This window comes from Acipenser ruthenus, chromosome 23, assembly GCF_902713425.1.
Source record: "Acipenser ruthenus chromosome 23, fAciRut3.2 maternal haplotype, whole genome shotgun sequence".
Lineage (NCBI taxonomy): Eukaryota > Metazoa > Chordata > Actinopteri > Acipenseriformes > Acipenseridae > Acipenser > Acipenser ruthenus.
In genome coordinates, this window is record NC_081211.1 from 2,355,722 (window position 1) to 2,376,646 (window position 20,925).

At 36.6% G+C, this 20,925-nt stretch overlaps 1 protein-coding gene across 2 annotated transcripts; it reads right to left on the minus strand.

The window, feature by feature from the left end:
• Nucleotides 1-6,434: 6,434 nt before the first annotated feature.
• On the minus strand, nucleotides 6,435-20,318 carry LOC117414134 (macoilin). Of its 2 annotated transcripts, none has more exons than XM_058997409.1 (11): nucleotides 19,981-20,318; nucleotides 14,610-14,751; nucleotides 14,369-14,495; nucleotides 13,426-13,549; nucleotides 12,718-12,896; nucleotides 11,540-12,047; nucleotides 8,784-8,957; nucleotides 8,244-8,426; nucleotides 7,777-7,897; nucleotides 7,119-7,293; nucleotides 6,435-6,762 (listed from the first exon to the last, which is right to left on the minus strand). In XM_058997409.1, the coding sequence occupies exons 1-11, from the start codon at nucleotides 20,058-20,060 to the stop codon at nucleotides 6,560-6,562; spliced, it is 2,016 nt and encodes a 671-aa protein (XP_058853392.1). In that variant the 5' UTR covers nucleotides 20,061-20,318; the 3' UTR covers nucleotides 6,435-6,559. The 2 variants fall into 2 exon arrangements, with proteins under 2 accessions (XP_058853392.1, XP_058853393.1); XM_058997410.1 differs by having other exon boundaries at nucleotides 8,784-8,942; nucleotides 19,981-20,316.
• Between the last annotated feature and the right edge of the window lie 607 nt (nucleotides 20,319-20,925).

Sequence of the window (20,925 nt, forward strand, 5' to 3'; positions counted from 1 at the left end):
TGTGTGTTCAATACATTCTTCAGGCTTTGTGCACCCTGCTTTATCAGGAACGTAATGGTTTACAGTCTTGTTTGTTTACATTCCCCCAAAAGCCCACGACACAAGCTTATCACCGCCACCCTAAAGCATTAGTCAAATGTTGTGAAATTACATATTTCTGTGAGTGATGTTTCTGCACTCAGCTCAACCAGTTTATCAAGATGCAAAATGATACATAGGTGTGCTGCCCACAAGTGGTAATATTTAATTACTACAGTCGCTCACACATTCCTATCAGCTCTGGGCTTATTTATAATGCTTTATTGTGGCAGCACATCCATTTATTGGTATGGCTAATGTCTGCCACACTGAAATAAGATTATCTTGGGTTATATGCGAAAGTTGCCTCCTACAATGGTGAAGGTTTAAATTAGTGCAACAGCTTGAAGGTGACTGGCCTAAAAAACAATATGGACTTAAACACAAGGTTTCCTAGAGACAACAATCTATGTACCGTTTGTTGATTACCCGTATACTGTTGCACAAGTCTGATTTCATTTGATCTAAGTGCAGAATGGTATCCCAATTTTAAAAGTGCAAGCTTGGAGAAACAAACAAACAAAAAAAGCTTGTAGCCCCTAATATTTAGTAAACCAGGCTGATGCTCAGCTACAGCACTGAAGACCTGGGTTTGAGTCCAGCTGTCCTTTCTGTTCACAGACCATGTGATCTAGTGTGTCTGTGTAAGTGTGTGTGGTTCTGCCAGGGCTTAAACCAAGCTCTTGAATCCTGAGAGTAAAAGAAAGAAAAGTGACCAAACAGTGTGTGCTGTTTTTTTATCATCTTTCCAACTCCTCCAGTCTAGTGCCAAGCTAAAACCTTTATTTCAATATGGAATAAAGCCATCACTAACAGCCGCCAGTTTATACTTTCCTTAGTCTTCACTCTAACTTATGCTCATCATCAGCACTAACTGAGTATATATATCTTTTGAATACCACTCTAACAACCATCAAGTTTGCATAACATAAGGAGACAACTGTTGACTTGTCAATGATGATGATCTCTTACCAACCATCTGGATATTATTTTGATGTTTGTTTGGAATGTCTGCCCACTTGTTTAGACTGTGTATCTAATAGCAAGTTAACTTTTAAAGTTTTGAAACTATACACATTACATTAGTAATAGATCATTAATAAACAACTTACCCCCACATTGTGTGTGATTTATTCACATATTTCTACCCTTAGGGTGCTACTTAAGGTCTATCACTTCTGTAATGATGGGGTGAGGAGAATACAGAAGGCGGAGCCAGGAAAAGGACGATTTAGAGAAAAATGACAGCTCAATATCAGAGCATCAGAACCACGCATAATGATTGCAACACTAGCAGATTTAAAGGGGTCACTGTGCTGTAATGGAAACAGATGATTCCTGGGCATGGTGGGAAATAAACAACTTGAGTGGTGAAAGGGGTTTAAATATTTTCCTACCCTTCTACATGACAGACTGGAATTGGATACACACACCCTCCTGTCATAGGCGGCTCCTTCACCGTCACGCCAGCATTCCGCTGGCTCGGAAAGCAAGTGGCAAGAACTTTGGGAAAATCTTGTCGTGCAAGACTCCTCTTGGCTTGACTACGCTGGGGATGTGTTCCATGTACCACATGTGAACGTGTCTTTAAGCAAACAACCAATTCCAATCGTTTGGATGTATGCACCACTGATTTAGCAAAGAACATCCTAATCAGCAACATGCATGGCCTTGAATTCTAGGACACCCTGTATACGCTACCGTCAAGACCTGAGCACATCACGAAATATTAAAACTGCAATTCATATTTTATTATGATCCCAGCAGCCAAAAATAAATGGGATCGTTGAGTGAATTGCTTAAGTGTTTTTTTTTTAATTAATTATACAACTGTCACACAAATCATTTGCTTAAAATGTTAAACAAGTACATTTTCACATCCTAACAACCTATGAAGAAGTCACTGTGGTGCTCTTCGTTCCCCACGGCTCCCCTTTACAGTTTCAGCTGATTCATCTTAATGTGTGGATATCAGTTATTACATTAGACTGTTCACAGCTCACCTCAAGTGCAATACAGAAGGAGTAAAAATATGCAGCAGATATATTATGTATTTGTAATAGGAAATATTAGATTACACTCCCCACCCACTGTCAAGAATTGAGAAAAGAAAACCAAGACAGATATCTTAAAAATTTAATATTGTACTATAATTGAGGCCAGTTACTTACTGTAACCATCCCATAACTTAAAAACACTCACACAACAAATAGCAGGTAAAATGAAGGTTTCATAGACCCAGATTAGCACCATCTTGGATAACCTAACATTATTTTATGCAACGTAGTCCGAGTGCTAATCTGGCCAGTGCATTGCCGAATTAGGCATTTGACAAACTTGAAGGCAGTTGACAAATTGACTACAGGGTATTTGGCCCAAACCCAGATTGTTTGTGTTGTTCAGTTAAATACCTTGATAAACGTATACATTAAAATGTGAAAGCCCCTAGTCTGCAATGTCTCGTGTCACCAGACCTCTATCAGCTGAGTAAGAGGAGCGTACAGCTTTTCAGCAACAAGCACGAGAAAGTACAAGGATCTGGTCGAATAGTAGTTTTCCATGCAACTGGCCTGTGCAGTAGCTGCATTGACCAATGTGTCCATCAAGATAGTTTCCCGGCTGTTCCTGGAATGGCAACATTTGCAAAACACCAAGCGAAAGCAAATCTTCAGTAGGAAGCTGAGCATGATGGATCAAGCCCGCAGAGGTGTGGAAGGGGTTGTGACAAGCAACAGACATGCTAGTGTATAGCCCCAAATCACAGAAACTTTCAACATTGGGCAAGAAACTGTTTCCACTCCAGCAATGCACCATCATGGCTGATCATGACCCTCAAATCATTTCACTTGCCAGAACACAGCTCCCCCAATAATGAAAGGTTAGTGCATAAACTCCCTGTGCCAAGTCCCCCTCCCCCTCAAATATCTGTTTTTACAGCTTTGGAGTAACAAATAAAAACTGCATTCAGCCTTTGCTTGACAAGGATCTACCTGGGAGAAAAGTGGCAGCATGCTTTAAGTGCTTGAATCTGCTTAATATTTTTTCTCTGGTTGACAACCACAGTTTTCTTTTTCTATTGTTCAGAACTGCACGGATCAACTGCCAGTTAGGCTATTTTAGCCCAGCCCATTATAAAAGAAAGAAAAGAAAGAAGAGATACAAAATAACTTAAATCCAACAAAAAACTATGCATCTATGGTACTGTCCCTTGAACTTACCAATGCTATGAGCAAAACAGGTCTTACCAATGACTCTGTTCACCTTCAACAACAGTAAATTCTGCTTTAAAACAGAACAAATGTAAAAAGTACAGTTATTACTCTTCTGCCCAAGCATATATGCTTGCAAAGATAAATGTTGAATACAGTAACAAATGTCCCTTTCAGCAGCACCTGGCACCTGCTTGAAAAAAAACATTTTTAAAGAGGAAACATCACACACCTTTTTGTAGTCACAAATACCTTGCCTTTGAAAAATACAGAACAAAGTATTAAAAGGGGGGGGGGGGGGGGGGGGGAACCGATACCTTTAGCACAACAGGCTTACTGTTGAATTTGAAGGTTATTCATGGTTTAAAAAAAAGTGGTTGTAAAAAAGTTTCATTCATCAAATCAAATAGTCAATAAACTGTAATGGTCATCATTTCAGATGTATCATGTATTTGCAGATTATTTTAGTAACAGGAAATAACCCCTTATAAAATCAAGAATTTAAGTTTATTATACATATTTATGGAAACTGACTGCAGGATTATCTGCTACTCTCTGCACTACCACCAAACCCATTGTTGTAAAATAGTCCATCCTGAACAAATCATATCCAAAGCCACAGTACATGCATTTGCAGTACAGGACTACAACATTGCTTACCAGCAATATTGCAGTACTGTAGAGGAAATATTGTATATGAAAATGTAAATGGAGTTCTGGGTGTGAAATGTTTAACTTAAAGGGTCTTTGTGTGAAACAACTTGAACATTCTAAAAAGTCAAAGCTAATGGACTTAAATTATTTGGTACCGTTTACATACAGTGATGTTTACACCCAGAGCAATATTTTCATTTTTATATAGACGGTCTGCTTCGGTTGGAAATATCATCACATGAGGATTGTGAATATTGGTAAATTACAGATGCCAGTTTAAACTTGACAGAAGTGCCAATAAATATAAATTCTATATATTATTTATTTCTTAGCAGACACCCTTATCCACACATACATACACACACACATACACATAGAGTAAATGCATATATATGTCTTATGTAGGGGAGAGTGACAGTAAACTACAAGCTAAAGATAATTCGTGTTAACAACAAATGCCCCCTTGTGGTGAAAAATAAATACATCCCCTTTTGGTTCTTCTAATATTCTAAGAAATTACAGAATAACACACACACACAGGCTGGTGGGGGGAGCCAAAATAAAGTTACAACCATTCTGTTTAAATTGCATATCTTTTAGGGACAAATATAAATCAATCATTTAAAAAAGATAAGAACGATTGAAATATCCTTTTGTCAGTGCTGGTCACCCTTTAGTTCTTATTTTTTTTAAAAAATGTGCAAGACATAAAATAATTGATAACACAGCTTTATCATCTGCAAGAAAATGTTTATTCCTTGTAAACCCCACAGAAAAAGAATGCAGCCAAGATCAGTTATATAAAGAAATACGCCGAAATGGCAGCCAAACAAAAAGAACGAAAAGTATTTCCCCTCAGCATTAAGTCAGTGACAATATTCCAAGTTCTGCACAAAGCTTCATGAACCCATGATACAACTGAATTCCGCAACACTTTTCCATGGTGACAAATACACAATGTATACAATACCATTTTAACAAAAGAAAAATACTTTGTCAAATCGTTAGAGTCTACTGCAAATGCGTGGCAACAGAGTCTATGGTTCAGTATTGCTTCTCTTTGAAATTTAAGTAACGTATATTTTTCCAAGCATAACACCTTTAATTTACTATTATCAGCGGCTCTTGCCAATGTATTTGTAATACATTTAACTTTTACACCCACGTATGAAAACATTTCAGGAAAATAAAGTATTTTCTTGGCACAAAAGCTGAACCCAATATTCAGCTGTAATAAAAGATGCTTACAAAACACAAGTGGATGCTAACCTTAAAACACACTGAAAAAAAAAATAATGCTAGAAATGTAAATTTTATTTGGCAGGTCAAAAGTCTAGAAATTGCACTAAAATCCATCTTAAATTAAATGTTTGTTTCCCTTTCTCACATCATGCCTTGTAGGATGCAACATCTTTCAGGCAAATAATAATAATAATAATAATAATAATAATAATAATAATAATAAACAAAAAGAATACTACAATTTAAAAGAAGAAAGCAGTCATGCTATAGTTTTGTGTCTAGACTGCTTATATTGCAGTAGACTGTGGTATAATTGAAAAGGAGAATGAGAACTTTTCTCTTGAAATGTGTCTATTTTCAAGGCACTGTCAAAAAGACAACTACCAACTCGGTAACTAAAAACAGCACAAGTAGATTCAGCATCCACCATTTCAATATTAACCTTGTCATCATAGTTATTCCCACTTTATGACTTGAAAAAGGTACCTCTCAATCGGACTGGTCCAGTAAGGGGTGATCTGTATATATTATTTGCGTAATGGAATGACATTGTTCACACACTCGCTTCTCATCAACCCTTCATCCGTTTTTGATCTGAAACCTTTTTATAAAATTGTGACTGCGGTATGGAATACAAGAGCCTGCCTCAGCTTATTATGTATACCACCGTCAGATCTTTAAAATTGATAGTTCAACTTGTACAGATCTTAGATTAACTGAAGTGCTCTAGTTTAAAACAACAAGATTAGTATTAAACTCCTGGGACACAGGGTTTACCATTCCTCTATCTGGCCAATCTAAAGGACGGTCATGCAAGTTCTACCCTTGATCTTGAATCCTCTGTATTCAAATTATAGTTCTCTTGACAGAAAGACTATAAAGAGTCTACACAGAAAGAGTGCCATGTTGCACTTTAGACACTATTCTTTTTAAAGTTCACAGATAAAGATTATTTATTCAGATCAGATTTATACATTTACTTACCCAGAACAGATCAGAAGAGAGTGAAGAAAGATGCAACTGTAAGTATATGGTTTTTTTTTCCATTCAAGAGGAAACCAAGTGAAAAGAGAAACAAAGGCAAAATGGGCAACCAAGGAGAGGAGAAAAAACAAAACAAAACACCTTTAAGCATCAATGCACTGACCAAAACAAATACGCCAAGTTCTGTGAGGTTATCTAGAAATTTACAAGAAAGAAACCATTGGGCAGTTCTAGTCGACATGTGAGGTCTTTTTTTTTTTTTGTGTGTGTGTGTGTGTGTGTGTTTTAACTACAACAAATACAGTCACACAATACAATGTCTTCTTGACCAGAAAAAAAAGAAAAAAGTAAAAAACAAAAACTCTTCAACAGGGCAAAGAGAAAGGTGGCATTCACTTCTTCAGGGGCTGGTAAACGGAGGCGTTTGGATCCAGTCCGGAGGGGCTAGTATCCATGAACTTGGAGGAGTAGTGTGGAGCGACAGGGTTCAGATTGTTGGTGTCTGCACTGTATGTAATGCTGGGCATCACTGCCATCACTTCGGCAATCTTCTGTTTCAGGTCCTTGATCTCCTGGTCTTTCTGGATTATTTGCCCTTCAAAATAATTTCATAAAAAAAATATTGTTTTAGCTTTAATGAAGCTATTTAAAAAATCTCATGGAAAACAAATCTACTTGGTTAAATCGAGGGGGGGGGGGGGGGGGGGGGGGGGGGGATACAAAACTTTTCTTCTGGAGATTCTTGGCCAAAGAACATGACTATTTTCAACATATTTGTTTATCATAAAGGGAAGCTGCTTTGTAATCTCAAGATGGAAATTGTGTTTTTTCAAAACAGACAAACTGTGGTCTGCCCACCAGGATGTTAAAACAGAACAGTTGCAGTCTACTGCATTAGTGCCCATCCTAATAAAAAAAAAAAATCACCCACATATTCCCTGTGTCTCTTACCTTGTGCAATTTCAAGCTGTCGTTTGGCATCCCCTAGCGCTGAGAACAAGTCCAGTTTAATCCTGGTCTCTGCACTCAAGCTGTTTTCTAAGTGCTGTGTTTTATCTTGCATGGCTGAAAGAGCCGACATCAACACTTCTGTATCTTTTTCACTTTCCTTGTATTTCCGCAGTTCCTAAATCAGACACAATTCAGAACAGGTATACAAGTTGATTAGCATGACATTGTAACAGTCTTATTCTTATTATGAAACACAGGAGGAGAATTTTTCATATATTGCAGCGCTACAACAGCACAAGTACACATGTAATTTAACAAATGCAATTTAAACAGTTAAACCCTTTTTATTATCATTCTGAACGGTTCTGTTGCTCCAGTATTTATATTTTTCTCTGTACCCTGGGAGATTATCTAAAGCCATCTTTGTGTCAAGACATACATTGCAGACACATTTAGCTAACACCGTTTAACCCTGTAAATAACATCATATTAAGTCAGGGGTCAATGTGAAGGGTACCACTGCATTTAGCCAAATGAGTTTCCATAACAATGAAAATATGAAGCTGGCATCTCAAACAGTTTAAGAAATGGCAACATTTACAGCAATACAAAACAGAACACACGCAAGCCAGAAAAAAAAGGGCGTCATTGATCTCACCTGCACTTTCATTTCTAAATCTCGGATCTGCTCCTCTTTGACTTTCATATCGATTGTTAATTTTTTACACTCTGTCTCCAGCTCCCTGATGCGACTCCTGAGCGATTCTGTGCACTCCCCTCTGTGGAAACCAAATATACAGGATAAATAAAAAATAAAAAACACAACAAACACACAAGCTAACCATCTTCCTGAGAACTAAAACATGGTTCTTAAAGCCATCTTGTGGAAACAAGTCTACTGCATTTAAGTCTGCAGTCTTTTCAATCTTTAGTACAAGCAAAGAACTATGTATTAATTCCAATAAAGAGCTATACTTTTTTAAAGTATAAAAGATACCGAGTTCCGTTTTCAGATCAGTGTCATTTTTGTATGAGGTTTTGGTTGATGGGAAAGGGCCAGCCAATCCCTGTACATCTGGTAAAATCCTTGTACATTTTTAACAAGCTTTGACTGATAGACTATACCTGGTAGCAGCAGCAAGTGCCACTGCTCGAGCCGCTGTCGCCTCCTCAAGTTTCTTTCGTTTCTTTTCCTCTGCCAGTTGTTTTTCTGCAATAGCCCGCGCTTCCTGCTCCATTTTCAGCCTCTTCTCCAACTGGCTGATAGTCTGTTTATCTTTCTGTTTCGCCTGTACAGCATTGTGCAACCTTGGGACAATTTAATACAGAACATAACATCTATTAGCTGTGCTAAATAAACCCAAAGAACTTCACCCTGGACAGCAAGCTAGCGGTAGGTCAACTAGCTTCCAGAGTCCTTACAGCCTTTAAATTAGAACCAAAACAAGATTTTATATGCTTTGCCTAATTTAGCTCATAATAAAACCAAGTCTCATTTTCATCCCTGTTAAGTAGATAACTAAATGCATAAATAAATAAATACATATAAAAAACACACAGCCAGAGCAGGAATGGCCAGGGCCTGATTCCAGAATATTAAAAGTTAGAAGTGAAGACATACCATTTCAAAACAGGGATTGAAAGGCAGGGGCTGATTGCTCTTACTTGTTCTGCAGCAGCTCGTTCTCCTGACGAAGCTGACCCAGCTCGGAACGGATACTGCGCTCTGTGGTGCTCAACGAGCTGATCTGGCTGCGTAGCTCCTGTTCAACCTGTCTGCTGGCCTGCAGGTCTGCCTTCAGCTTCTTTATGTCCTGCTCCAGCCTTGTGAAAGAAGAACTATTTAAAACACAATGTTCATGCTTATAACAGTTACATAAAAACTACATTAATAAGAAGAAAGATACAGTAATTACTGAATAGCAAAAATGGTCCCAAGTCAGTTAAAGTTATTTCTTTCTGTTAATAACTACATTGTATTCACCAGTTAATTTGTCATATTCGTATGCAGCATTGAAAACAACAATCTGACTTGGGTTTCAACACAGCAATATTGTAGTTGCTGCACCTTCAAAAGACAGCCAAATCAGTGAAACCTATTGTGCACACACAACCCCATACTACCAGAGGATTTCAATATGCTTAACTTTCTTGACTACAGTAACTAGTATCTAACACGGTCTAATCAGGAAGGAAGTAGGAAAGGAAGGGTCTTACTTCAAACTAGACTTGTGTCTGTTTCAGGCCAAATTAGTTTTGTTGCATCTACCCTGTCCCCCTGTGCTCTGTGACCACTTTGGCAAAATATAGGTTACCATCCATACAAACTTACCAAGAGGAATAAAGCAATTGTAAGAGAATATTACTGGCCTAAAAACAACTTTCCTGCAGGAAGGAGCAGTTAAAGTACTGCTCTCAAAAGTTTATTAGTTTTATACTTTTAAAATGTTGTATAGCTTCACTGGTAGTTTAATTACACAATTTAATATTTACTATTCAGCAAACCACCTTCTTAAACTTCTTATGTAAAGTGTTATAATTAAAAGTGTAAATTGAAATTTTACTCCAACAGATATTTTATCTGCAGTTCAAAGTTTGCAAAAATGTCTTTAAAAGGGTCTACAACTCAAGTTAGGATACCTTAAATTCATATGTTAAGGTGTGGAACAACTTTTCCTAAACAATTTCTTTCGTGTATCACATATAGATGTTTTGTGTGCGGTGTAGTTGAAATGCAATGATATCTAACTGCCAGCTTGTTAACCATATCTTGTTTCCTGGCTTGAAGGAGTTTGATGCCACATCACTATGACAATAGTATCAATGAAACCACAATTCATGAAATTAGATCGTGTAATACTATGTGTAAAATGAATGTAGTACCATTGTACTGTATATGTACTTATGAGGTTTATTTTAAGCATGGCAACAACATAATAGGTTTTCAGTGATCGAAATAACACTGTCATTGCATTGCAGACATGCAAGGTTTTAAACGATCTTAAAATTAACCTCACTTGAGCTGTTCCTCTCTAGGCGGTTTAACTAATTAGTAAACTCAGACATCACCAATTATGTGCACAGTAAAACCTGAAATGGCTTACACTGCTCTCCAATGAGGGTCTTACCTCTGGTTTGTGGTATAATTAGAACAATCAAACACCATGTGCAGACAACTCAGTTCACCTATGTGGACCAATTTATGTACAACATCTTGAATCAGGTCTTAAAATGAAAATGAAAGTTACACCAGTCGTGAAAGAATTAAAAACAGTTGTTAAGTCTTCAACATTGAATCCTAGACAGAATGTTAACCATAAGGAACAGAACACTAAAGAAAATTAAAATCAGTTACCTTAATAATTAGCCAAGGCTGGATTTTCTGTCAAACCATTTAAATGAACAAATTTGGAAACAAAATAAGATGGGTGCAAAGATACACAAGATGATCTTCACTTACACTTTGAATGTAGTCATTAACCCTCTAAGTATATATTTTTCAGAAGACATACTGGAACGTAGTATATATATATATATATATATATATATATATATATACACACACACACACACACACACAGCATCTGAACTCAAAAAAATAATTGACTTTTTAAAATCAGCATTTCAATAAAATAAAACTAGAAAAGCATCCCTGGGGTTGAGACATTTGTGAGCAAATGGTTTATAAACAAGTAAAATAGAGAGGTGAAAAAAGATCTAAATCGTTGACATGCCATGCGATTAGAACAATATGGCAGTGAAACAGTTTATTATTATTGAACACCAACTGTAATAGAATACAAGTACTGTAATTCAGTGTTAATAATAGTCATGAGGTCAAATGAGGTAAATGTCAAGGTGACCAACACGTTTAGCATGCAGGCCTTTTTTTAAACCTGCAAATATGGTTATACTCTTATATGGTGTCTGAGATATGAGGCTCCGATACTGTTGCAGCGGCAGCTTTGTAAATTTAATTACACAAAACTGCAATTTTTTCTTGCACGATACCTATGACAGAGCATAGTTGCGTACCAAGAATTAAACCAATACCTCTAGCATTAGGTCTATTGGTCCGAAGTCATATGAGCCCAGTATGGCAGCAATCCTAGGTCAAAGTGAACAGTACCATTAAATATTGCAGAGAAGTTCCCCAAACCAAAATATAAAGACAGCCCCTGAAATGGTTTATGAGATATTAGCAGTTAAAGTAGAGGCAGTGATACTCAACTAAGCTGTTCAAAATACTTTTGATATATTTTCAATAATGCATACTTCAAGGATAAGATCAAATAGAAATAGTGCTTGACAAAAGAAGTACATTATGCAAATATAAACCAATATTTAAGGAGATTTGGGATCAAAGAGGATGGGGTGTAAGAGACAAAATAAACAGATAAATAAAAAACAAGGAAACATACCGTACTAGTGTATCAGGTTTGCTCAGCTGGTTATTAGGTATACAGTTTTCCATTAAATCCTTGTGAGTGCTCGGACTCTTACTGGTGATCTTCTGTTTCTTCTCATTCTTATTGGACGAAGATGAGGGAATACTCCCATTGGACGCGCTGTGGCTGCGAGGAGACGAGTTGCCTGTCCCGCTGGCGTTCTTGTAATTTTTTGAGGAGGCCATACAAAGCTCCTCTTTCAAGAGGTTTTCTGTACTCCCCACGAGATCGTTATTCAATCTCTTATTATTGATATGATTTTCCATGTATTCAATTTCTTGTACTTTAGAGTCTACGGACTGTAAAATATTGTTATTTATTCCAAGGTTCTGTTTTTTGGCCTCTTTGTCCTTATCTTTCCCTTTTTCTCTGTATTCAAGTTCTGGTAATGTTGTGACCAGTTTTTTACTGGCTGGGATTCCCCCGTTCTGCTGTGAAATCAGCGTGGAATCCACTTCTGAGATCCCTTTGGCTGCTGCAGCTGGAATGCAAAAAGAAAGATGTAGGCCTATTAAACAGAAGCAAACGTAAGGAATTGGCTTATACGTCACACATGCTGAAATATTAAAGTAAATTAATAAACTGCTCAAAATACATTTATTCAAACAAAAGGGGGCATTTCCAGTGTGGTCTACCACAGCATTTAAGAACATTACACTTTCATGTATCAGTAGCACTCTCATGGACAGCCTGCTAAAGTTATATAGGAAATGTGAAGTGACAAGAAACGCCAGCTGAATTCACTGCATTACAGGATTCCCCAGTTTATAGAAGCTGACACATCTTTGCATTAGTTGATTATATTTGTACACTTCAGTTTAACAAAAAATATGTTTTCCATTGTTACTAAAGGAATAATCAATCATATTCATGTACTTGATTTATAAGGTAGAAAGGACATAATGTTTTTTTTTTTTTCTGAATTGAAAAAGTGGTTCATAACAGTTCTGAAAGATTGACTTGCATATTAAAGTTTCAGGTTATAAGAAGCAATAGAATATTTGGTTCTTGTGTGAATTTTTCACCATACAGAGTTCATACACAAGTTTAAAGATCAATAATAAGATTAAAGTAGCATTAAAGTCTTTAAAGCAAATAGACTTCCTTTCATAACAGTACTTTAGTACCAAACGTTCACATAGAAATCTCACCTTCCTCTGCTTCCCTCTCCTGCCTCTGAAGCATCTGCTGCTCTGGAGGCAAAGCCTGCTGAAGAAGCTGCATATAGAACTCATTCTCTTTCTGAACTTCCTTTTGTTTTCTTAATCGCATCTTGTAGCTGACGTAACTTTTGAAACCAAAGCCTAGTGTCACAACAGGATACCCAATGCTTCATGGACAGAAAAAAAAAGAAAATAAGTACATTCTTTATGAAACCAGGGAACATATAACAGTGTATTGCTGTTTTTAATGGAAATGATTATGAAGAAGTGCAAAAATCTACCAGTTATGTGCTTGCATTTGCTTTATAGGTCTTGTGTGCAGTTTTTGGGATAAAGACCACTACGTATTTTTCATTTTAATAACTTTATTCGGGTTTTGTACTACAGTATTCCTTCTTGGTCATTTCACCTATAGCGTGATATAGTTCCCAACACATTAATTCCTATTATTAACCAATCAGAAGCTTGCTTAAAGTGAGAAATGCAGACAGAGCTTTCTTTATCCTAGCATGGTACCAAATGAGATAAAAAAAAAAAATTAAAAAAATTATATTAAATTTTTTATATAATATATATATATATATATAACATGTTTTTTAAAAACTTAAGACATATAAACCAAATGGAGGTGCACAACAAATAAACTTTATGTTAGCTGTAACTACTTTTAAGGCGCAAGAAAAAGGTCAAACTTACCAGTGTGCAGCAAAAGGACGACATAAGTCCACATGAAAATTTTTCAGATCTTTAAATCTGATTGCAGCTTCTATATAAACAAACAGTATCCAGAGTGATACTGTGGGTAAACATACTCCCCTTTCTGTGAAAAATAAAACAAAACAAAATTGATTTTTTTTTTTATGGAATACTTACACAAACTGTACTCCCTGCTCTCACAGCTAAATAATGAAATCATGGCCTTCATCACCGTAAAACTCGACTATTACTCAAAATGTTGGTCTTTTGGCTGGTTTCACAAACCCTGACTAGCATTAATCTCAGAATACTTTACCTAGTTAGCCTATATTCGATGAGCGGAATGAAAGCTGTCACAGTGGTTAGGATTATTTATTAGTAACATGTTAAACCAGTGTCCAGGTAAAGTATTTACTATTGTGACAATGGGTGTATTGCAAACAAAACAAGTAAAACATATTGAGATCAGCCACATCAGCCAATTTGGCAGCACATTCAGCTTGTTCACCAAGCTGAAAAAAAGGCTTGCCTCAGGTTTATATATCCAAGCGGTGTGAGCAATTACAAGTCTCCAAGTGCTAATTAAATTGTTCCCTTTTTTATTTAGTTTACACTCAATGAACATTGTATCCAATGTAGTCTTACCCTCTAACAGCACCGCCAGAGAAAGGCAATAAAAACCCTGTTTCTGTCAGAAATCATTATTAGGATAACAGATCAAGGGAAAAAAAGTTTGTTTTGGCAGCATAAGCAAACTTACCAAAAAAGAAAATCTACTTTGAAAAACTTTACTGTAGCTGTGAATTCTTTTAAAGCAGAAGATAGGATGCATGTTACTCGTCTTCTTTCCACATGTGGCATGTTTAAATACCACAACAGTATGTAATTTTTCAGTATACCAACCAGTATGTCAACCAAACAGGAGAATGGGATGCAATCTTACCTGTGTGCCACACATACTGTACCCAAACGTACGTACTGGCAGCAAAGAATAGCCATTGTACAGGTATGAAGAGTAGGCATATTATATCTGACGTGAATGCTACACAAACAAAAAACACTGAAAACGCCTGAAAGAGAAAACAAATTCAAATCAGCATTCTGTATAAAATTACATTTTAACAAAGCTTAATTTCTTTATTGAAAAAAGTATTTTAGTTTTAACCTGAAAAGGGAATACATACCAGACCCTGATATCTGAAGGAGTCATAAACACTTCTGATAAACAGCCAGAATGGCCACAGGTATTCGAATCTGAACTCCAGGACGAAATCCGCCAACAACACCAGTGCCCAGACAACCAGGAACTTCAGGTACAAGAAGGTGCTGCAATTAAAAACAGAAAATAGTTCAAAAGAAAAACACCAGACCTTGTATAGGATTACTGCAGCCTAATCTTTTAAAAACACACCAAAAGCCAATAATCGTTTACATTTTTAAAGCAGTATCACATGCATATGATTCACTTACATAGTTAAAAAGAACTTGAACAGAATTTTGAACATTTTGAGAGGAATCTTGAAAAAGAGAGGTTACATTCTATCTGGCAACAATTTCTTTGTTTCACTGGTGGCATGCTATGCTTTGGTTCCTGTTTGTACAGGGTGACCTCTTTACTACTATATTCAACATCACTGCCAGATTAAGCTCTATCTTTACTTTCTATGAGTGAGTCAAATTATGACATTTACAAAAAACAAAACAAAATGCTCAGATCCCCTTGTCTGAGCTACTGTACACGGGCAAGATGAAAGCAATATGGGGATCAACTGCTTGTAGCTCAAGCTATAAATATTAGCACTTACAATTGGATCACCTTGACACAAAAAAAAAAAAAAAAAGAGATCAGATCTGATGCACCTTAATGGTGCATGGTCATAAAACACCACAATCAGATTTGTCATTTTATCTTACAAAAATAATAAATCTAAAATTTGCCATTAACAATGAACATCAGCACAAAAAAGTATTAAAACAGTCTAGCTATATATTTCCAGGTCTCACTAAAGGAACCAATTTGCCTTTCTGCCATGCAAATGTAGTCTAAAAACAAAACTATGGTCCACAGAAATCATCAGGAAAGTACAGTGTAAACAGAAGCTAGGTGCATCCCACTATGGTTCATTAATCCAGACTGTACTGTAAACACTTATCACATGAAAATGTGAGCATTGGATTTTGTCTGAACAGTTTTTCCAGATAAGCAGAGTGACTCTCTCACCACCCTGCTTATTCACAATGGTGTACTGTAAAATAAAGAAACTAGATCGATATAAATTCAGTCACTGCTTGGGATGAGGACAAAATACACAGCAATTGAATATTTTCAATATGTCTGTTGAAACAGCAATATGCCTAGTGAAGCCAGTTTAATTTTTTGCCCTTTACTTTAGTGCAGTAGTTGAAATATTCAAAACAAAACTAAACATAAAAACGGCCGTTTGGTCCAAAATCATACAGAAAAATTGATAAAAGCCATCCGCCTAGTATTGGGAAGACTGGGGAATGCAAAGTCCACTGACAAGGAATCTGTTGGAACACAATGTCCATATTTTCGCCGATTGCACTTTAAAAAAGAAAAAAAAAAAAAGTAACATTCCAGTCTGCTCGGTACAAAATCCAAACAACAATTTTAAGTCATGTATCTTTTGTATTATTGTGGTTTTTTTGTTTGTTTTTTTTTTTTTTTTTAAATCGCAAGTTCAAGCTATGTCTGCTTTATAGTAACCTATGTTTATATACAACAAGCCTTTCTTATTTTTTTTTTAGCATATTCTAAATAAATTAAAAAAGCTTCCAACATTTCAGAATTCCAGCCTGTTCTGTCCAAAATCCAGGTCTAATTGCCAAGCCCCTTCCTTTTCATAACTGCTCTCACGTGAAGGCGACATACATGCATAGTTTTGTATTTAACTTCGTTTCATATAGGTGACTTTTTCGAGAACTTGGGTAATAAATGAAGGGCTCGAGCAATTATTTTTATTTCGAGTGCTCTAACTCACCCCTACCGTAGAGTATGCTGGAATGTGGTATAAAAGCTGGCTTTAATAAAAACCAGTCTTGTAACAAACATTTAAACTTGTTTGCACAGAATTATCTGCCATTAGTTCATAATGTTCTCATGATCTTGGCTGGTTGGTACCCCATCACTGCCAGTTTATTCAAACAAAATCCCCAAGTGTGTTACAGAACTAAAACAAAAACGTTCCTGCTTCCTTGCAGCAGGATACAAGTTGGACACTGTCACAGAATCATGTAATCAAAATTGAACAATGTGACTATTATTAGTGGATATTTCCAGCTAAACACCCTCTGTTCCTAAAAGTATTTAATGACCTCTCATCCATTCATTTACTGTAATGTACATTTGAGGAATATATATATATATATATATATATATATATATATATATATATATATATATATATATATATATATATATATATATATATATATATATATATATATATACATATATACACACACACACACACACACACATACATACGTATGTATGTATGTATGTATGGCACACTTGAAGTGCCAAGCATGGGTCTAAATGATCAAACTATGTAATAAATATATATATACATACATATATATAAACATACATATAATTGCCCCTGATGTGGCAATTAAGCCTGGGAGTCATTATAAACGGATCATTTAACATAGCGTACCAGCACTGCCGTTACACACATCTCCCAATAATGCATAGATCACTTCTGATTTTACTGTTGAGAAACTTACTATTTCTTGACCACCACTGACTAACCTCATTTAAAGTACTGTACTAATTGAGAATTACATTTTTTTTTTAAGTAACATAAAAGAAAAGCATACCAGCAGCATACAACAAAAATCTTTAATCTTTCAAAAGATGATTATTAATGTTAATGAATGCAGTCAAAAGGTAAGTAGTAGCCTAAATTATTTATAAATGTTTTGCTTCATTATCGTAATGTTCTTTGGGGCCTTTTCAAAGTATTTGCACCCCAAATCGGATAAAATCATTTCACCATTCTTGTTGAACACAGTAAGCATAGTATTTTATGGCCTTAAATGGGACATGCTGTTTGAAGCAACTTCAAGTTAGGTTTTTTTTTTTTTTGCTGTAGGGCACATTAAATAAAAATAATTCAAGTCAGTAGTGTTCAACATGTGGCTGCGAGCAGTTCTTAAACTTGTCAAACTGAATTAATGTGGTGCTAGGTTCAACTTCGGTAAGCAAACTATTCCACTAAACTTTTTAGAGGCTACAAAGCATACCATGTGCCTGTTGATCGTGAATCCGTAAATCAAGACTCAACAGTTGGATATCCGAGAGGCTGGATGAATTCACACTGTGCAACTTTTACTAAGAACCTGCACAATGGTCCTAAAAATAGGAAATACTGGTTCGTCATGTCAGCCGATCCAAACAGTTTTCATCCTAACATTTTCTCCCATGGCAGTGTACACATATTTAAGGTGTGCCTAAGCTTTTGCAACAGCCTCAAAGTACTTGATTCTCAAGAATCCCAACAATTAAACAATGTGTATTTGGCCATGTAGCCACAAAGCAGCATTAAGCCGGATTTGTTCTGCATTACATAGGCTATATATTAAAGTTAAGACTTGTATGGAATGAGCCATACCACTGCATTAACATTAAAGTCAAACCTTAAGGCAAGAATCTACAAGCTACCATCTGTTTGTTTTTAAATCAACTATTGGCAAATGATAATGCAACTTATCATTTGTGACATTCAGGTTGTGTGAAGCCCTGAACCATTCACAAATCAGAAATAAAACAGGCAAAGTTAATTACCCATTCCTTGGTTTTGAATCTTAAATACATTCAGATTTTAGGGTTCAACTGCGAAAGCAGTAAGATTTATAGTCAGGCAATTAATGAACCTGGCCAAAAAAAAAAAAAAAAAGACAAAATTCCTTGGTGTGCTGACTAACGCTTGTGAGTATCAATTTATTCCTGTCAGCACTGTTGCCTTAAAATCAGCCCAAGCCTTTTTTTTTTGTCAAGTCAAAGTCTAAAACCAATGATGCACAGTTTTTAAAAACAAACTTTTCAGGTAGTGCCTTAATTAGTGTAACTTAACACAGCTAAACCTTAAATGCATAGACTGTTTGGTTAGATTTTTAATATGACCTACTCTGGTATATCAAACAGTGGACAGCTGACACCTGTGTACATCTGCAATCAAATTAAATGTGCAGCATGGCACACTTGAAGTGCCAAGCATGGGTCTAAATGATCAAACTATGTAACAAATACCACATCTAAATAAACATTTCAATTTAACAATGAACAGTCATTTTGTGTTTCCCAGAATTCAAATGCAGTTTTGCCATTTACATGAAAAAGGCATAAACTTGACAAAAAGACCAAATGATCTTTTGGCAAACCTAGAAAGACCACTAATTAACCTGCTATTAAAACTTCATTTGGAAATGAAAATTAAACAGATGGACAGCCATGGATAGTCACAGCTGCTCCGTACACATCTTTCATTTTAGTTTGACACCTCTTCAGAAAAAAGGGAAACATTCCAGGGATTTGTACTTACATTTAAATGAAAGATTCACTTGACCTGAGCAGTTAGTAGATGGCAGAGGTTGGAATATTTAGCAAAAACAATCAAAGCTGGAGGATAGAAACACTAGACCATGGGAATGGGCACCCCTGATTTTGCTTTGTAAGATGATTTACTAGGTTTCTTGAAAAAAAAGAGTGTAGATTCATCTTTTTACTTACATAATGTAACCTTTATTATAAGTTTATCTGACAGACGCCTTTATCCAAGAAGACTTACAGGTGTCACGGTAATCAAAGGTGTGTTATTCAAATACAGACCAAAGAAAATAAACTACATCAGCCTGAAAGCAAAGGCAAATCGCATTTACCCAACAAAAATAAATAAATAACAATAACAAAGATCTAAATAATATTAAGGAATGAAAACTGTTTGACAGTGTATCTTTCGTGGACGTGGTATAAAAGAGCGTTTATTTAGATGACACATATTAACAATAGAATAATTTAAAAATTAGAAGACGCACATTTTATATATATATATATATATATATATATATATATATATACACACACACACACACGACAATAGTCGCTTCATGATCCACACCGTAGACAATGTCAAAGATTCCGTCATACAAAAAAAAAAGGTAAACCAGCACAACGCTATATAAATAGTACAATAATCTCTGTGGGCTGTAAAATGTACACATTTAGGTAGTGTAAACATGGGGTTTTCCTGTCAGTCTGGAAAGGGGTGCTAGACAAGGTGAAAACCCCAAATCACCCAGTTGCTTTTGTGAGGCTCTTTCCACAGGAGAACCCCAGGCTGCTGCTCGCGGCCTAACCATTACAAACACTTCAAAAACACTACAGCAGCATAGCTGCCTTATTCTGTTGGGTCATTTGAAGAAAGAGAGAGCGAGGCGTGTAAAAGACTCTTGGCAACCCTGTCCCCCAGCGCTGACTCTCCGGGGTTTCGATATAAAAAGAATGAAACCACCCACAAGCTCCCCTCGTACCTGCCGTAGATGCCCTCGGTGATTCGGTTCCGTTTTAACGGCCGCCGGAGTTTGCTGCAGTCCGCATTGCGCCGCTTCATCCTCCTCCCCTTCGCTTCGGGCCTCTATATCCCCCAGTAACCCTTTCCAGTTTTTTTGACTCGTAATTTAAAAAAATAAATAATAATAATAAAATTGTATCACTATTATTATTATTCTACTCGAAACAAAGAAATAAATAAAATGACTCTCCTGTAGACCCTCCTCTTTTCTTTTAGCGCAACCTCGATACGCCGTGACGTAAACCACAATGCGTGCTGACCGACAGCACCTGGGCCCAATCAGCATCAAGACCAGAGCCTATCATTTCGACTGACGTGAGGCTCAGCCAGTAACGTCGCGAAATCGGCAGTCACTTATGTAAAGTCCTTCAAAGGAAAAGGAGGCGGGGAAACAACTGTCTCATCAACATAGCGTTGCTTTGACCAATCGCGTGCTTCATGAACAAACAGTATTGCAGGCTGGTTGTGTACGCTATTTGCGTTGCGAGGCGCCTCGTAATGACGCCAGCGTAACCGAATGACAGGAGCATACAAACGTTGAGTGTGATTAGTACAGACCCAGTCAAATGGCCTTTCAAATGTAACGTTAGCGACCAATGAGACGCCTGGATTAAAATGGGCAGAGTACAAATGTTAGAGTGAGAATCAGACGCTGTTTGTCTTCAGGGCATCAGGTGATTCTTAATGGCTAGGGTTAGGGTTAGGGTTAGGGTTAGGTTTAGGGTTAGGGTTAGGGCTGGGGCTAGGGCTGGGGCTAGGGTAAGTGTTTAGGAGGCTGTGTGGTCCAGTGGTTAAAGAAAAGGGCTTGTAACAAGGAGGTCCTCGGTTCAAATCCCACCTCAGCTACTGACTCACTGTGTGACCCTGTGCAAGTCACTTAACCTCTTTGTGCTCCGTCTTTCGG